The following is a 12929-nucleotide window of genomic DNA, read 5'->3' on the forward strand; positions in this document are numbered from 1 at the left end:
GACAGCTTCTTTCCCACTGTTATCAGTGAAAACATGGACACCAGGCCCAAGGACAGCTTCTATCCCACTGTTATCAGTGAAAACATGGGCACCAGGCCCAAGGACAGCTTCTACCCCACTGTTATCAGTGAAAGCACGTCCCACCAGGCTCAAGGACAGCTTCTACACCACTGTTATCAGTGAAAACATGGGCACCAGGCCCAAGGACAGTTACTATCCCACTGTTATCAGTGAAAACATGGGCACCAGGCCCAAGGACAGCTTCTACCCCACTGTTATCAGTGAAAGCACGTCCCACCAGGCCCAAGGACAGCTTCTATCCCACTGTTATCAGTGAAACCATGGGCACCAGGCCCAAGGACAGCTTCTACCCCACTGTTATCAGTGAAAACATGGGCACCAGGCCCAAGGACAGCTTCTACCCCACTGTTATCAGTGAAAACATGGGCACCAGGCCCAAGGACAGCTTCTACCCCACTGTTATCAGTGAAACCATGGGCACCAGGCCCAAGGACAGCTTCTACCCCACTGTTATCAGTGAAAACATGGGCACCAGGCCCAAGGACAGCTTCTACCCCACTGTTATCAGTGAAACCATGGGCACAGGCCCAAGGACAGCTTCTACCCCACTGTTATCAGTGAAAACATGGGCACCAGGCCCAAGGACAGCTTCTACCCCACTGTTATCAGTGAAAACATGGGCACCAGGCCCAAGGACAGCTTCTACCCCACTGTTATCAGTGAAAACATGGGCACCAGGCCCAAGGACAGCTTCTATCCCACTGTTATCAGTGAAAACATGGGCACCAGGCCCAAGGACAGCTTCTATCCCACTGTTATCAGTGAAAACATGGGCACCAGGCCCAAGGTCAGCTTCTATCCCACTGTTATCAGTGAAAACATGGGCACCAGGCCCAAGGACAGCTTCTACCCCACTGTTATCAGTGAAAGCACGTCCCACCAGGCTCAAGGACAGCTTCTACCCCACTGTTATCAGTGAAAACATGGGCACCAGGCCCAAGGACAGTTTCTATCCCACTGTTATCAGTGAAAACATGGGCACCAGGCCCAAGGACAGCTTCTACCCCACTGTTATCAGTGAAAGCACGTCCCACCAGGCTCAAGGACAGCTTCTACCCCACTGTTATCAGACTGTTGAAAGGTCCCCAAGTATGAATTTGTCACGCTATACATGTGAGAATAATAAACCAATTTATCAATTTCATCCAGATCGTAAAAATTGCCCAGAGGATCATCGGGCTCTCCCTACCCCCATTTGTGTGTTTTTACTGGAGCGTTGCAGATGAAGGGCCCAAAGCATTGTTGAGGATCCTCTCCACCCGTTCCACAGTCTCTTTGACCCAAAACCGTCAGGAAGGAGGTACAGGAGCATCAGGACTAGGACTGCCAGACTGGGTAACAGCTTCTTCCCCCGGGCTGTGTGACTGATGAATACCCTGCCACCACCGGGGTCTCATCACTAGGAGAGCGAGCTGTGCTGCTCACTACAAACATTTTGAATTTTATTTGTTAACTTATTTATGGTAATATTGTGTTTTATGTGCTGTGTGTGATGTAAGTTTTGTGGGGGCACTGTGGTCTGGAGGAGCATTGTTCCGTACAGTCAGATGACAATAAACTTCAGCTTGAGTGTGAAGCGATTGATGGTACTGTGTGTGTGTACAGACTTCTTGGTTGTCAGCTTTGTGGGATAGGAGAATAAGAGGTGGTGACTCCCTTGGCTCCTGACCCCTGGTGTTCTGTGTTTGCAGGTGACCGTTGTTGAGAAAGCCGACAGTTCCAGTGTCCTTCCCAGCCCTCTCTCCATCAGCACCAAAAGCAAAATGACCTTCCTCTTTGCCAACCTGAGGGACCGGGATTTCCTCGTGCAGAGAATCTCCGACTTCCTGCAGCGAACCCCGTCCGGGAAGCTAGCCCGCAGCCCCAGTAGCCCAGGGGCTCAGGTAACCAGCTTTCCGACCCCCTGTGGATCCCAACGCGTTTGTGATTCAAAGGTTCTTTAGAAGTCAAGATTGAGATAATAAACTTCAGAAGTTCAAAGTAAACTTATGATTAAAGTACACATATGTCACCAGCTACAACCCTGAGATTCATTTTCTTCCGGGCATTCTCAAATACAAGTAAACAACAAAAAAAGCAAAATAATACTAATAAGTAAATAGCAAAAAAGATCAAGACATGAGTTGTAGAGTTCTTGAAGGATGTGGGAACAGTTCAGTGAGGGGTCAGTGAAGTTATTCCCTCTGGTTCAAGAGCCTGATGGTTGAGGGGTAATGTGGTGGTGGGGTCCCTGATGATGGACGCTGCTTTTCTGCGAAAACGCCCCGTGTAGGTATACTCAATGGTGTGGAGGTCTTTACCCATGATGGACTGGGCCACATCCATGACTTTTTGTAGGTTTTTGTGGCTTATGATCATTTTATGAAGAGTTATAAGAGCAAAGGAGAAGAGGCGTGAGGAGAGACAGCAAAGGAAGGAGATGGATTTCAAGTAGCCATCAACTCCTCATACCAGTCTACTGATAACAGAAAATCCGATCAGAGCCCAGAACACAGTACAGCACGTGAACAGACCCTTGGCCCACAATGTTGTGCTGAATCAATTAAAATTAGTCAAATGGTTAACTAAACTAATCGTTCCTGTCTACACAATATCCATATCCTTCCATTGATAACAGTTGACCAATAAGAAAGCCGGATTCAAGTAATGTGACACCCTGCCGCTGAAAGAAGAGGAATACGGAGGCAAGTGTGACGACTGGAAAATCCGCTGAACAATTAGTGCAAAGCTCAGGAGGTTGGAGTTCTGTCTTCAATTCTGTTCCTTCCTGTATGTGTGTAGATTCCCTCCGGGTATTCGGGTTTCCTCCCCAGTCCAAAGGCACACCAGTTAGTACAAGTAAGATGTGGTCATGTAATGTAGCTGTCAGAAGCATGGTGACATTTGTGGCCAGCCCCAGCACATCCTCACTGATTTGATTTGATGTAAACAATGCTTTCACTGCATATTTTCTGATGTGTGTGACAAAGCTAATCTTTTTTTGAATCTGTTCCCTTGTTTTAGGTTTCTCCGGGGCTGGAGGAGGCTTCTTCCCCTTGTTCCCTGACGTCGAGTCCAGGGTTGGCACTGGGCATCAAGCAGATTCCTTTCGGTGACGGGGATACTCCCACCGCCAGCCGGCCACTGATGTCGATCTTCCGCCAGGAGTCCCCAGAGGAGTTTAATTCCAAGATGGTATGGTGCTTCTGGACCTTCTGTCAGGAGAATCACCTGGGGGGGGGGGGGGAAGATCGGTGACCAAAGCAGCCAATCATAGGGGTGAATTTTGACAGTGACAGGGTTGTAAACCAGGGGTAGTTTGTTCGGCTGTGGTCAGGAGATCTTGAAGAGATCCTTGGTCTCACAGGCGCAGTTTCCTTGGGAATTGTATGCTCAGTGGCCACTTTATTAGCTATCTCCTGTACCCGATAACGTAATGAGTGGATGTTCGTCCACTTCAGTCTTCGATGTGCTGTGCTCTTCTGCACAACACTGTTGTAACACATGGAAATTAGAGTTGCTGTTGCTTCCTGCCAGCTTGAATTCTCCTCCGACTTCTCTCATTAACGAGGTGTTCTTGCCCACAGAACTGCCGCTCACCAACAATCATTCCATGCTCAAAGTCACTTTGATTATACCTCTTCCCCATTCTGAACAACAGCTGAACCTCTTAACCATGCTTTTATGCATTGAGTTGCTGTCACATAATTGGCTGATTAGATACTTGCATTAACATAAGGGTGTATCTAATAAAGTGGCCACTGAGGAGGCCTTTTGGCCCATTGGATCTGTGCCAGCTCACAGAGCAGTCCCATTCCCCATCATGTTTCTCCCATGAGGTACTTTAAGAGTATAGAAAATGTAAGAAAATTCTAAAGAAGGAAATTAGGAAGGCAAAAAGAAGACATGAGGTTGCTTTGGCAGATAATGTGAAGGTAAACCCAAAGGGTTTCTACAGGTATATTAAAAGGATAGTAAGGGACAAAATTACTCCCCTAGAAGATCGGAGTGGTCGTCTATGTGTGGAGCCGCACGAGGGGGGAGATCTTAAACAGTTTTTGTTTGCATCAGGATTTACTCAGGAAACTGGCAGAGTGTATATGGAAGGAAGGGAAATAAGCAGTAGTGTCATGGAACATATAGAGATTAAAGAGGAGGAGGTGCTTGCTGCCTTACAGCGAATAAAGGTAGATAAATCCCCCGGGCCTGACATGATATTTCCTTGGATCTTGAGAGAGACTAATGTAGAAATTGCAGGGGCCCTGACAGAAATATTTAAAATGGCCTTAGCCGTGGGTGTGGTGCCGGAGGATTGGAGGGTAGCTCATGTTGTTCTGTTGTTTAAGAAAGGCTCCAAAAGTAAACCAGGTAATTACAGGCTCGTGAGCCTGACATCAGTAGTAGGTAAATTATTGGAAGGTGTTCTGAAAGATCAGATATGCAAGTATTTGGACAGCCAAGGGCTGATTAAGGATAGTCAGCATGGCTTTGTGCATGGCAGATCGTGTTTAACGAATCTTGTAGAGCTTTTCGAGGAGGTTACCAAGAAAGATGAAGGAAAAGCTGTGGACGTTGTCTACATGGACTTTAGTAAGGTATTTGACAAGGTCCAACATGGGAGGTTAGTTCAGAAGGTTCAGACACTAGGTGTCCATGGAGAGGTTGTAAACTGGATTCAAAATTGGTTGTATGGGAGAAGACAGAGAGTGGTAGTGGATGGTTGCTTCTCAGACTGGAGGCCTGTGACTAGTGGTGTGCTCAGGGATCTGTGCTGAGACCATCGTTATTTGTTGTCTAAATCAATGATCTAGATGATAATGTGGTAAATTGGATCAGCAAGTTTGCTGATGACACTAAGATTGGAGACGTTGTGGACTGTGAGGAAGGCCTTCAAAGCCTGCAGAGGGATCTGGACCAACTGGAAAAATGGGCCAGAAAATGGCAGACAAGTGTGAGGTGTTGCATTTTGGAAGGACAAATCAAGGTAGGACATACACAGTAAATGGTAGGACACTGAGGAGTGCGGAGAAACAAAGGGATCTGTGAGTTCAGATACGTAATTCCTTGAAAGTGGTGTCACAGGTAGACGGGGTTGTAAAGACGGCTTTTGGCATCCTGGCATTCATAAATCAAAGTATTGAGTATAGGAGTTGGGATGTTGTGGTGAGGTTGTCTAAGACATTGGTGAGGCCATATCTGGAGTATCGTGTGCAGTTCTGGTCACCTACCTGTAGGAAGGATATCAGTAAGATTGAAAGAGTGCAGAGAAGATTTACTAGGATGTTGCCGGGTCTTCAGAAGTTGAGTTACAGGGAAAGATTGAACAGGTTAGGACTTTATTACTTGGAGCGTAGAAGAATGAGGGGGGATTTGACAGAGGTTTACAAAATTGAGGTATAGACAGAGTAAATGCGAGTAGGCTCTTTCCACTTAGATTAGGAGAGATAAATACGAGAGGACAATGGCTTTAGGGTGAAAGGGGAAAGGTTTGGGGGAACATTAGGGGGAACTTCTTCACTCAGAGAGTGGTGGGAGTGTGGAACGAGCTGCCATCTGACGTGGTAAATGTGGGCTCTCTCAAGTTTAAAGAATAAATTGGACAGATACATGGATGGGAGAGGTCTGGAGGGTTATGGACTGAGTGCAGGTCGATGGGACTAGCAGAATAAAGTTTCGGCACAGACTAGAAGGGCTGAATGGCCTGTTTTCTGTGCTGTAGTGTTCTATGATCCGCTCTCATTCCTGTCAACCTCCCCCTTCTTAGTGCCCCACCCAGATTCTCCCAAATGGGAGCAGTTTACAGACCAGTTAGATCATAAGGCATAAAAACAGAATATGGCAGTTTGGCCCATCGAGTCTGCTCTAACCTTCCATCTTTTGTTCTTATGCCCTTCAGTCCACAATGTCGTGCTGAACTAATCAAATATCTGACTAAACTAATCTCTTCTGCTCTAAATAATGGCCTCATTCTTCCATTTTCCTCACAATCATGTGCTCATCTAAATGTCTCTTAACAGTCTCCAGTGTATCTGCCTCCACCCCCACCTCAGGCAGTGAATTCCAGGCACCCACCACTCTCTGAGTGAAAAAAGCTTATTCCGCAAATCTTCAAACGTACCCCGTCTGACATTAAATGTAGTCCCTTTGGAGAGGGAAAATGGATCAGCCAAGATCGAATGGAGGAGCAGAGTCGATGGGCCGAATGTCCTAATTCTGCTCCTGTATCTGCTGGTGTTGTTAGACATTTTAGTACTGGGAAAAAGATGCTATCTGTGTGTACCTCTTGTAGGACATAGAACATTACAGCACAGTACAGGCCTTTTAACCTACTCCAATATCAATCTAACCCTTCACTCCTACGAAACCCTCCATGTTTCTATCATCCATGTGCCTACCTAAGGCCCATGTCTCTAATGTATCTGCCTCTATCACCACGCTGGCAGCGAGTTCCACCCACTCCCCACTCTCCATATAAAAAACCACAACAACCACCTCTGATATCCCTTAAGCTTTCCTCCAAACACCTTAAAATTATGCCCTTTGGTGTTAGCTCTGGGAAAAAGTCTCTGGCTGTCCATTCAATCTGAATGATAAGACTATCAGATCTCTTCACCCTCTGCCGCTCCAGATAAAACAACCCAAGTTGGTCCAACATTTCCTTGTATATATTCCTTGTAGTAGACATTATCTGTATCTGCTCCTAGAAGGTGGAAGAGGGAAAAGAAAATGGCCAGGGTGTTAGACAGCTATTACGGGGATGTCTAACCATACCAAATGATTCTGTTAGCCTCCTTGGATTGATGCAGCGAAGATGTGGCAGTGCACCTTGTCGTTTGTACTGATGTCCCCGTTTGCCTGCACAGGCCAAGGAGAAGATGAAGGAGGAATCCTGGAACATACACTTCTTCGAATTTGGCCGAGGGGTGTGCATGTATCGTACGAGCAAGACACAGGACCTGGTGCTGAAAGGGCTGCCCGAGTCCCTGAGGGGAGAACTCTGGCTCCAGTTCTCAGGTACTGCACTGCTGAAACCAGAGAACCGACTGAGAGGGTGCACTCGGGGTGGGAGCCATGTCGTTTGATGTAGTCTGTGGAGTGCAGAAGAATGAAGGTGGACCTCCTACCAGATACTGAAAGGCCTGGGTAGAGTGGATGTAGGAGAATGTTTTGTATAGTGGGGGAGTCCAGGACAAGAGGGAAACAGCCTCAGCGTACAGGGATGTCCCTTTTGAACAGGGCTGAGGAGGATGTTCCCATCCCACTCTTACACTAAGCTATTTGCCTGTGACTTCCTCCACTGTTACAGCAAGATCCAACACAAGCTTGAACGACGCTGAAGCCTACTGAATATCAGCTCTCCCAGGTGGGGCAGAGATTCAGGTGACCTCCTCCAGCCTTGTCCGTTGCATGTCACAAGCACCAAAAGAGTTAACCCACGAGGAGCAAGGGCATAATGTTGAGACTTTACAGGCACTGGTCAGACTGCATTTGGAGTATTGTGAGCAGTTTTGGGCCCCTTATCTAAGAAACAATGAGCTGGCATTGGAGAGGCTCCAGAGAAAGTTCATGAGCATTATCTCAGGAATGAAAAGGTTAACATGTGAGGAGAGTTTGATGTCTCTGGGCCTGAATCTCCTGGAGTTTAGAAGAATGAGCAGGGATTCCATTGAAACCTATCGAATATTGAAAGGCCTAGTCGGATTGGATGTGGAGAAGATGCTTCCTATAGTGGGCACAGTCTCCGAGCAGAGATGAGGAAGAATTTCTTTAGCCAGAGGGTGGTGAATCTGGGGAATTCATTGCTACAGATGGCTGGTGGAAGCCAAGTCACTGGGTATGTTTAAAGTGGAGATTGATAGGTTCTTGATTAGTCAGGGTGTCAAAGGTTCCGGGGGGGGGGAGGAGGCAGAAAAATGGGATTGAGAGAGATAATAAATCAGCCATGATAGAATGGCGGAGCAGACTTATGGGCTGAATGGCCTAATTCTGCTCCTGTGGTCTTTGTTCATTGTCACTATTTGGACATCCTTATGATTGTGTAACCTAATGGGGTTGAAAAGAAAAAAAAATCACCCATGGTAGAATGGTGGAGCAGACACGCTGGGCCAATTGGCCTCACTCTCCGATGTCTTATGGCAGGGGTGTCAAACTCATTTTAGGTCACGGGCCGGATTGAGCAAAATGCAGCTTCATGCGGGCCGGATCAGTTGGACGCGTGCGAACGCAGCTTTCGTGGCCTCCGTTTTTTCAGCCTGCTCTCATGTGTCTCAGTCTCTGCTATAACGACAAAGTGTTTCACTTTACAAATTCCGTTTCTTATGAAGAAGACTGCCGAGCAAGACTGCCGAATAAACACTAAAAACCCTGAAAACCTGGTACCTGAATAAACTCAGCATTAGCCATATCATACGCCATAGGCGCTTCGATTACTGGGGCCAGCTTTAATAGTAATTAGATATTATCTCGCGGGCCAAAGATAATTCCACCGCGGGCCGGATTTGGCCCGCGGGCCTTGAGTTTGACATATATGTCTTATGGTCTCACTTGCTCTGCTGTGACGCTTGGCTGGGAAACACCCTTTACAATTAGATACCCGGTGCAGTGGCAGGGAAGAGCAGTGAGAGACTGCTGAACCATTGAAAGATGTTCTGCCATTTGGTCTGATCGTAGTGGCCTGCCACCCACCTCCTTTCTATCGCCTTTCTTCCACAGAGTCACACAGCGTGCAGACAGACCCTTCAGTTCTATTCATCCATGCTGGACGTGGTGATAAGCTGTTCTATTTGGCCCATGTCCCTCTGACCCTTTCCTGTCCATGCACAGCGCCTATCCAAACATCTTCAACATTGGCTTCATTTGTCATATGTACATCAAAGTAGTGAAACACATCTTTTAATGTCAGTGACTGAAACACCACACTTGGGGTGCCAACACAGCATGCCCACAACTTACTAACCTGAATCCGGACTGCTGGAGGAAACCCACACAGTCATAGGGAGAACGTACAGACAGGCATGGGAATGGGAATGGGAACGGCTCGCTGGCTTTGGAAAGGGTTGCACTACCATGCCGTTCCTCTGCATGAGACACTAAAAATCCACGTTAGCAGATTACAGCCAGTGTTTGTTGGTCTCTCGTAGGGGCCCTGAACGAGATGCTAACACATCCTGGGTATTACACCAGGCTGGTGACTGAGTCCATGGGCAGGAACACCCTGGCTACTGAGGAGATTGAGAGAGACCTGCACCGCTCAATGCCTGAACACCCGGCCTTTCAGAATGAGCTGGGCATCGCAGCCCTACGCAGGGTCCTGACAGCCTACGCCTTCCGTAACCCCAACATCGGCTACTGCCAGGTGAGACCTTCTACTCTCTCCAACCACACCAACACACCCTCGTCTCTCCATTAAAAACCCCTTCCCCATCCCCTCTCCCCTACTCACCTTACCACCCCCACTCCCTCCCTAACCTCTCCCTCTGAGCCTCCCTCCCCCACCTCCCACTCTCTCCTTACCCCTCCCCTTCCCAGCTCCCCCTTCTCCACCTTCCCCCCTCCCCAGCTTCCCCCCTCCCCCCTCCCCAGCTCCCCTTCCCCTTCCCAGCTCCCCCTTCTCCCCTCCCCAGCTCCCCCTTCTCCACCTTCCCCCTCCCCCAGCTGCCCCTTCTCCCCTTCCCCCTCCCCAGCTGCCCCTTCTGCCCCCCCCCTCCCCCCTTCTCACCCCACTCTCATCCTCCCGCCCTTCAGTTCAAGAAGGCAGTTTTCAGCGAAACCGGATATTGAAAGGCCTTGATAGAGTGGACATGGAGAGTCTAAGAGCAGATTATTCAGCCTCAGTGTAGAGGGGCATCCATTTAGAACAGAGATGAGGAATTTCTTTAGCCAGATTGTGGTGAATCTGTGGAATTCATTGTAATGGACGGCTGCGGAGGGGATGTCTACTTAAAGCAGAGGTTGATAGGTTCTTGATTAGTCAGGGCATCCGAGGTTACAGGGAGAAGGCAGGAGTGAGGTTGAGAGGGAAGGTGACAGAATGGTGGAGTAAACCAGATGGACTGAATGGCCTAATTCGGCTCCTATGTTGTATGGTTTTAATGATGTTGTTTAGTTTTTACCTCTCTGTGGGACCTGCGTGCACTGTTGGGGTATTGCTCCTGGGTGCAGCTTTCTCTGACCTGGCTCAGATCTCTTGACTTCCTGCGCACAGGCCATGAACATCGTCACGTCGGTTCTCCTCCTGTACTGCAATGAAGAAGAAGCGTTCTGGCTCTTGGTCGCGCTTTGCGAGCGAATGCTTCCGGATTACTACAACACCAGGGTGGTCGGTGAGTTTGACTAGCTGCCTACTTCCCCTCAGCAGTTCCTGGTTCGAGCTGACCATAGAGTCACTGACATGCCATGAAATTTGTTGTTTTGTGACTGTAGTACAAGATTGAAGATTAAAGATAGTTTCATGTCATTTCCATGAAGGAGAACAAAATAATTGCTACTGTATATCCAACGCAGCACAAAAAAAGCCACAATAAATATAAATGCATAAGTATAAATATAAATAAAGATAAGCAGGCACAATATTGATTTTATGTCCACAAAGTGACACTGGGCTTAGGGGTGGCTGGCAGGAAATGATGAAGTGTGGGTGTGGAGGGGCTGATCAGTTGTTGTACAGTGCAATCCATAAAAATTACCGTAAATTCCAGTGTATAAGCCGACCCCTCATTTTCAAGGTTAAAAAAGTGACTTTTTCATGTTACCTTTGTATAAGCCGACCCCTTTTGTAGAGGTTTTTGATTTAACCAGAAAAGATCACAAGATCTCACATGCCGGTACTCAGCTGTGCCAGATCCGGAACCGGGAAATTTTGTGAACTGGTACCTGCTAAGAAAACAGGCCTACACATTGTAGAGCGTTATAAAGCGAATTCTTAATAAATAAATCAGGGAGGGAAGTTTTGGATTGAGTTCCAAATGGTAAAGAATCCTCTGAAATATAACCCCGTGAAACCATTTAGCGCCCATTGCAATCTCGTTAAAACATAACACAGGGTGGTGGGATCAGTACGTCTACTCAATATCGAGTTTGCGGCCACCAGGTACAAAAGATTAAAACGAATACGATATGATGCTGGCTTCAAGCTTAAGGTTGTTGATTTTGCTAAATGAATGAATAATTCTGCAGCTGCTAAGAAGTTTAGTGTAAAACGAGAAACAAGTGAGAGAGTGGAGAAAGGCAGAGGACACGCTGAGGGAAATGCCAAAGACGAAAGGTGCAAACTGCAGGAAAACATGCCAGTGGCCAGAACTGGAAGAAAAAGTTTTAGAGTGGGTGAATCACCAGCGATCGTCCGGATACATTGTTACCAGAGAAATGATTCGAGTTCAAGCGTTGAAATGGGCCGGAAAACACCGTGAGGTCAGTGAAAATTTCAAAGCTACGTGAAGTTGGTGCACCCGATTTATGAATAGACGTGATCTTGTGCTGAGACAAAAAAATGCAAAGATTGCTCAGAAGTTGCTGAGCGACCTTGAGAATAAGGTTATGGCCTTCCAATCGTTTGTAATCAAGCAATGAAAGGCACATTCCTACCCGCTCTCACTGGATGAGACACCAATGTTCTTTGATTTTGCTGGCAACTGCACTGTCAATCAGAAGGGGGAGAAAGCAATCCTTGTCAAAACAACTAGACACGAGAAGCAACATTTTACTGTCGTGTTAACGTGTATGGCTGATGGGACCAAACTAGCACCGATGGTGATTTTTAAAAGGGAAACATTCCCACAGAAAGAAAAATTCCCACGGGGTGTTGTTTACGTTCAAGAACGCTGCTGGATGGACGAAGTGGGTTGCTTGAAGTGGGTTAAAGAGGTGTGGCGTCGACATCCCAAAGGTTTCAGGAAGGGAAAGTCGCTACTTGTCTGGGACATGTTCAAAGCGCACTGTCAGGTGAGACAAAAGCAGCACTGAAAGCTGAAACTACGGACTTTGCAGTCAACACCGGTGGTTTGATGGCCGTGCTCCAACCACTAGATGTGAGTTTAAACAAACTCTGAACGTTTGACGACAACAGCGTGTACAAGTAGATAGAGAAACAATGTGTTTTGTAGATCTTTTGTGTAGATTTCATAAGTGTTTATATTTTCTTTTGTATTTGACTCAAAAAACAGCCAATAAATACGACCTGTCTTCTGTGTATTCGTTTTCCAAAGTTGGCACCCTCTGTATAAGCCGACCCCCTAATTTTAGGACCAAAATTTAGGGCCAAATTCTCGGCTTATACACCGGAATTTACAGTACTATAAATTATTATTAAAATATATTTTAAAAAGGGCAAAAAGAGAGGAAAGTATTTACTGTTAATGGGTTTTTATACTCGAGATTTTGCAGATACTGGAAATATTGAGCAACACACAAGATGCTGAAGGAACTCAGCGGCTCAGGCAGCATCTATGGAGAGGAATAAACAGTCGCCTTTTCAGGCCGAGACCCTTCATCAGCACTGGTGTTCATGGGTTTATGGACTATTCAGAAATCTGATGGTGGAGGGGAAGTGTTCCTAAAATGTTGAGCTCCTCCACGATGGTAGTAATGAGAAGAGGGTGGGTCAGGGTTTTTAATGATGGATGCCACCTTTTTAGCCATTGTCTTTTAAAGGTGACCTCGATGCTGGGGAGACGAGTCCCCATGGTGGAGCTGGCTGCGTTTACAGCTTTTTGCAGTTTTTTCCGATCCTGTGCAGTGGCCCCTCCATATCAGATGGTGATGCAAGCAGTTAGAATGCTCTCCATGGTACACCTGTGAGTCTTTGGTGACATACCAAGTTTGACTTGCTGCCTGCCTCCCCTCATTGGGCCCTATTAGAGGTGGATACGAAC

At 47.1% G+C, this 12929-nt stretch overlaps 1 protein-coding gene across 1 annotated transcript in view; it reads left to right on the top strand.

Annotated features, from left to right (window-relative positions):
• The window catches only part of tbc1d9b (TBC1 domain family member 9b), a 105383-nt gene that overhangs the window by 38555 nt on the left and 53899 nt on the right, over positions 1 to 12929 (top strand). Inside the window, exons 7-11 of the mRNA XM_073067072.1 lie at positions 1773 to 1964; positions 3085 to 3255; positions 6924 to 7074; positions 9201 to 9415; positions 10265 to 10382. Coding sequence (XP_072923173.1) covers positions 1773 to 1964; positions 3085 to 3255; positions 6924 to 7074; positions 9201 to 9415; positions 10265 to 10382 — 847 coding nt within the window. The remainder of the gene's footprint in view (positions 1 to 1772; positions 1965 to 3084; positions 3256 to 6923; positions 7075 to 9200; positions 9416 to 10264; positions 10383 to 12929) is intronic.

Source organism: Hemitrygon akajei, chromosome 15 (genome assembly GCF_048418815.1).
Source record: "Hemitrygon akajei chromosome 15, sHemAka1.3, whole genome shotgun sequence".
Classification (NCBI taxonomy): Eukaryota; Metazoa; Chordata; class Chondrichthyes; order Myliobatiformes; family Dasyatidae; genus Hemitrygon; species Hemitrygon akajei.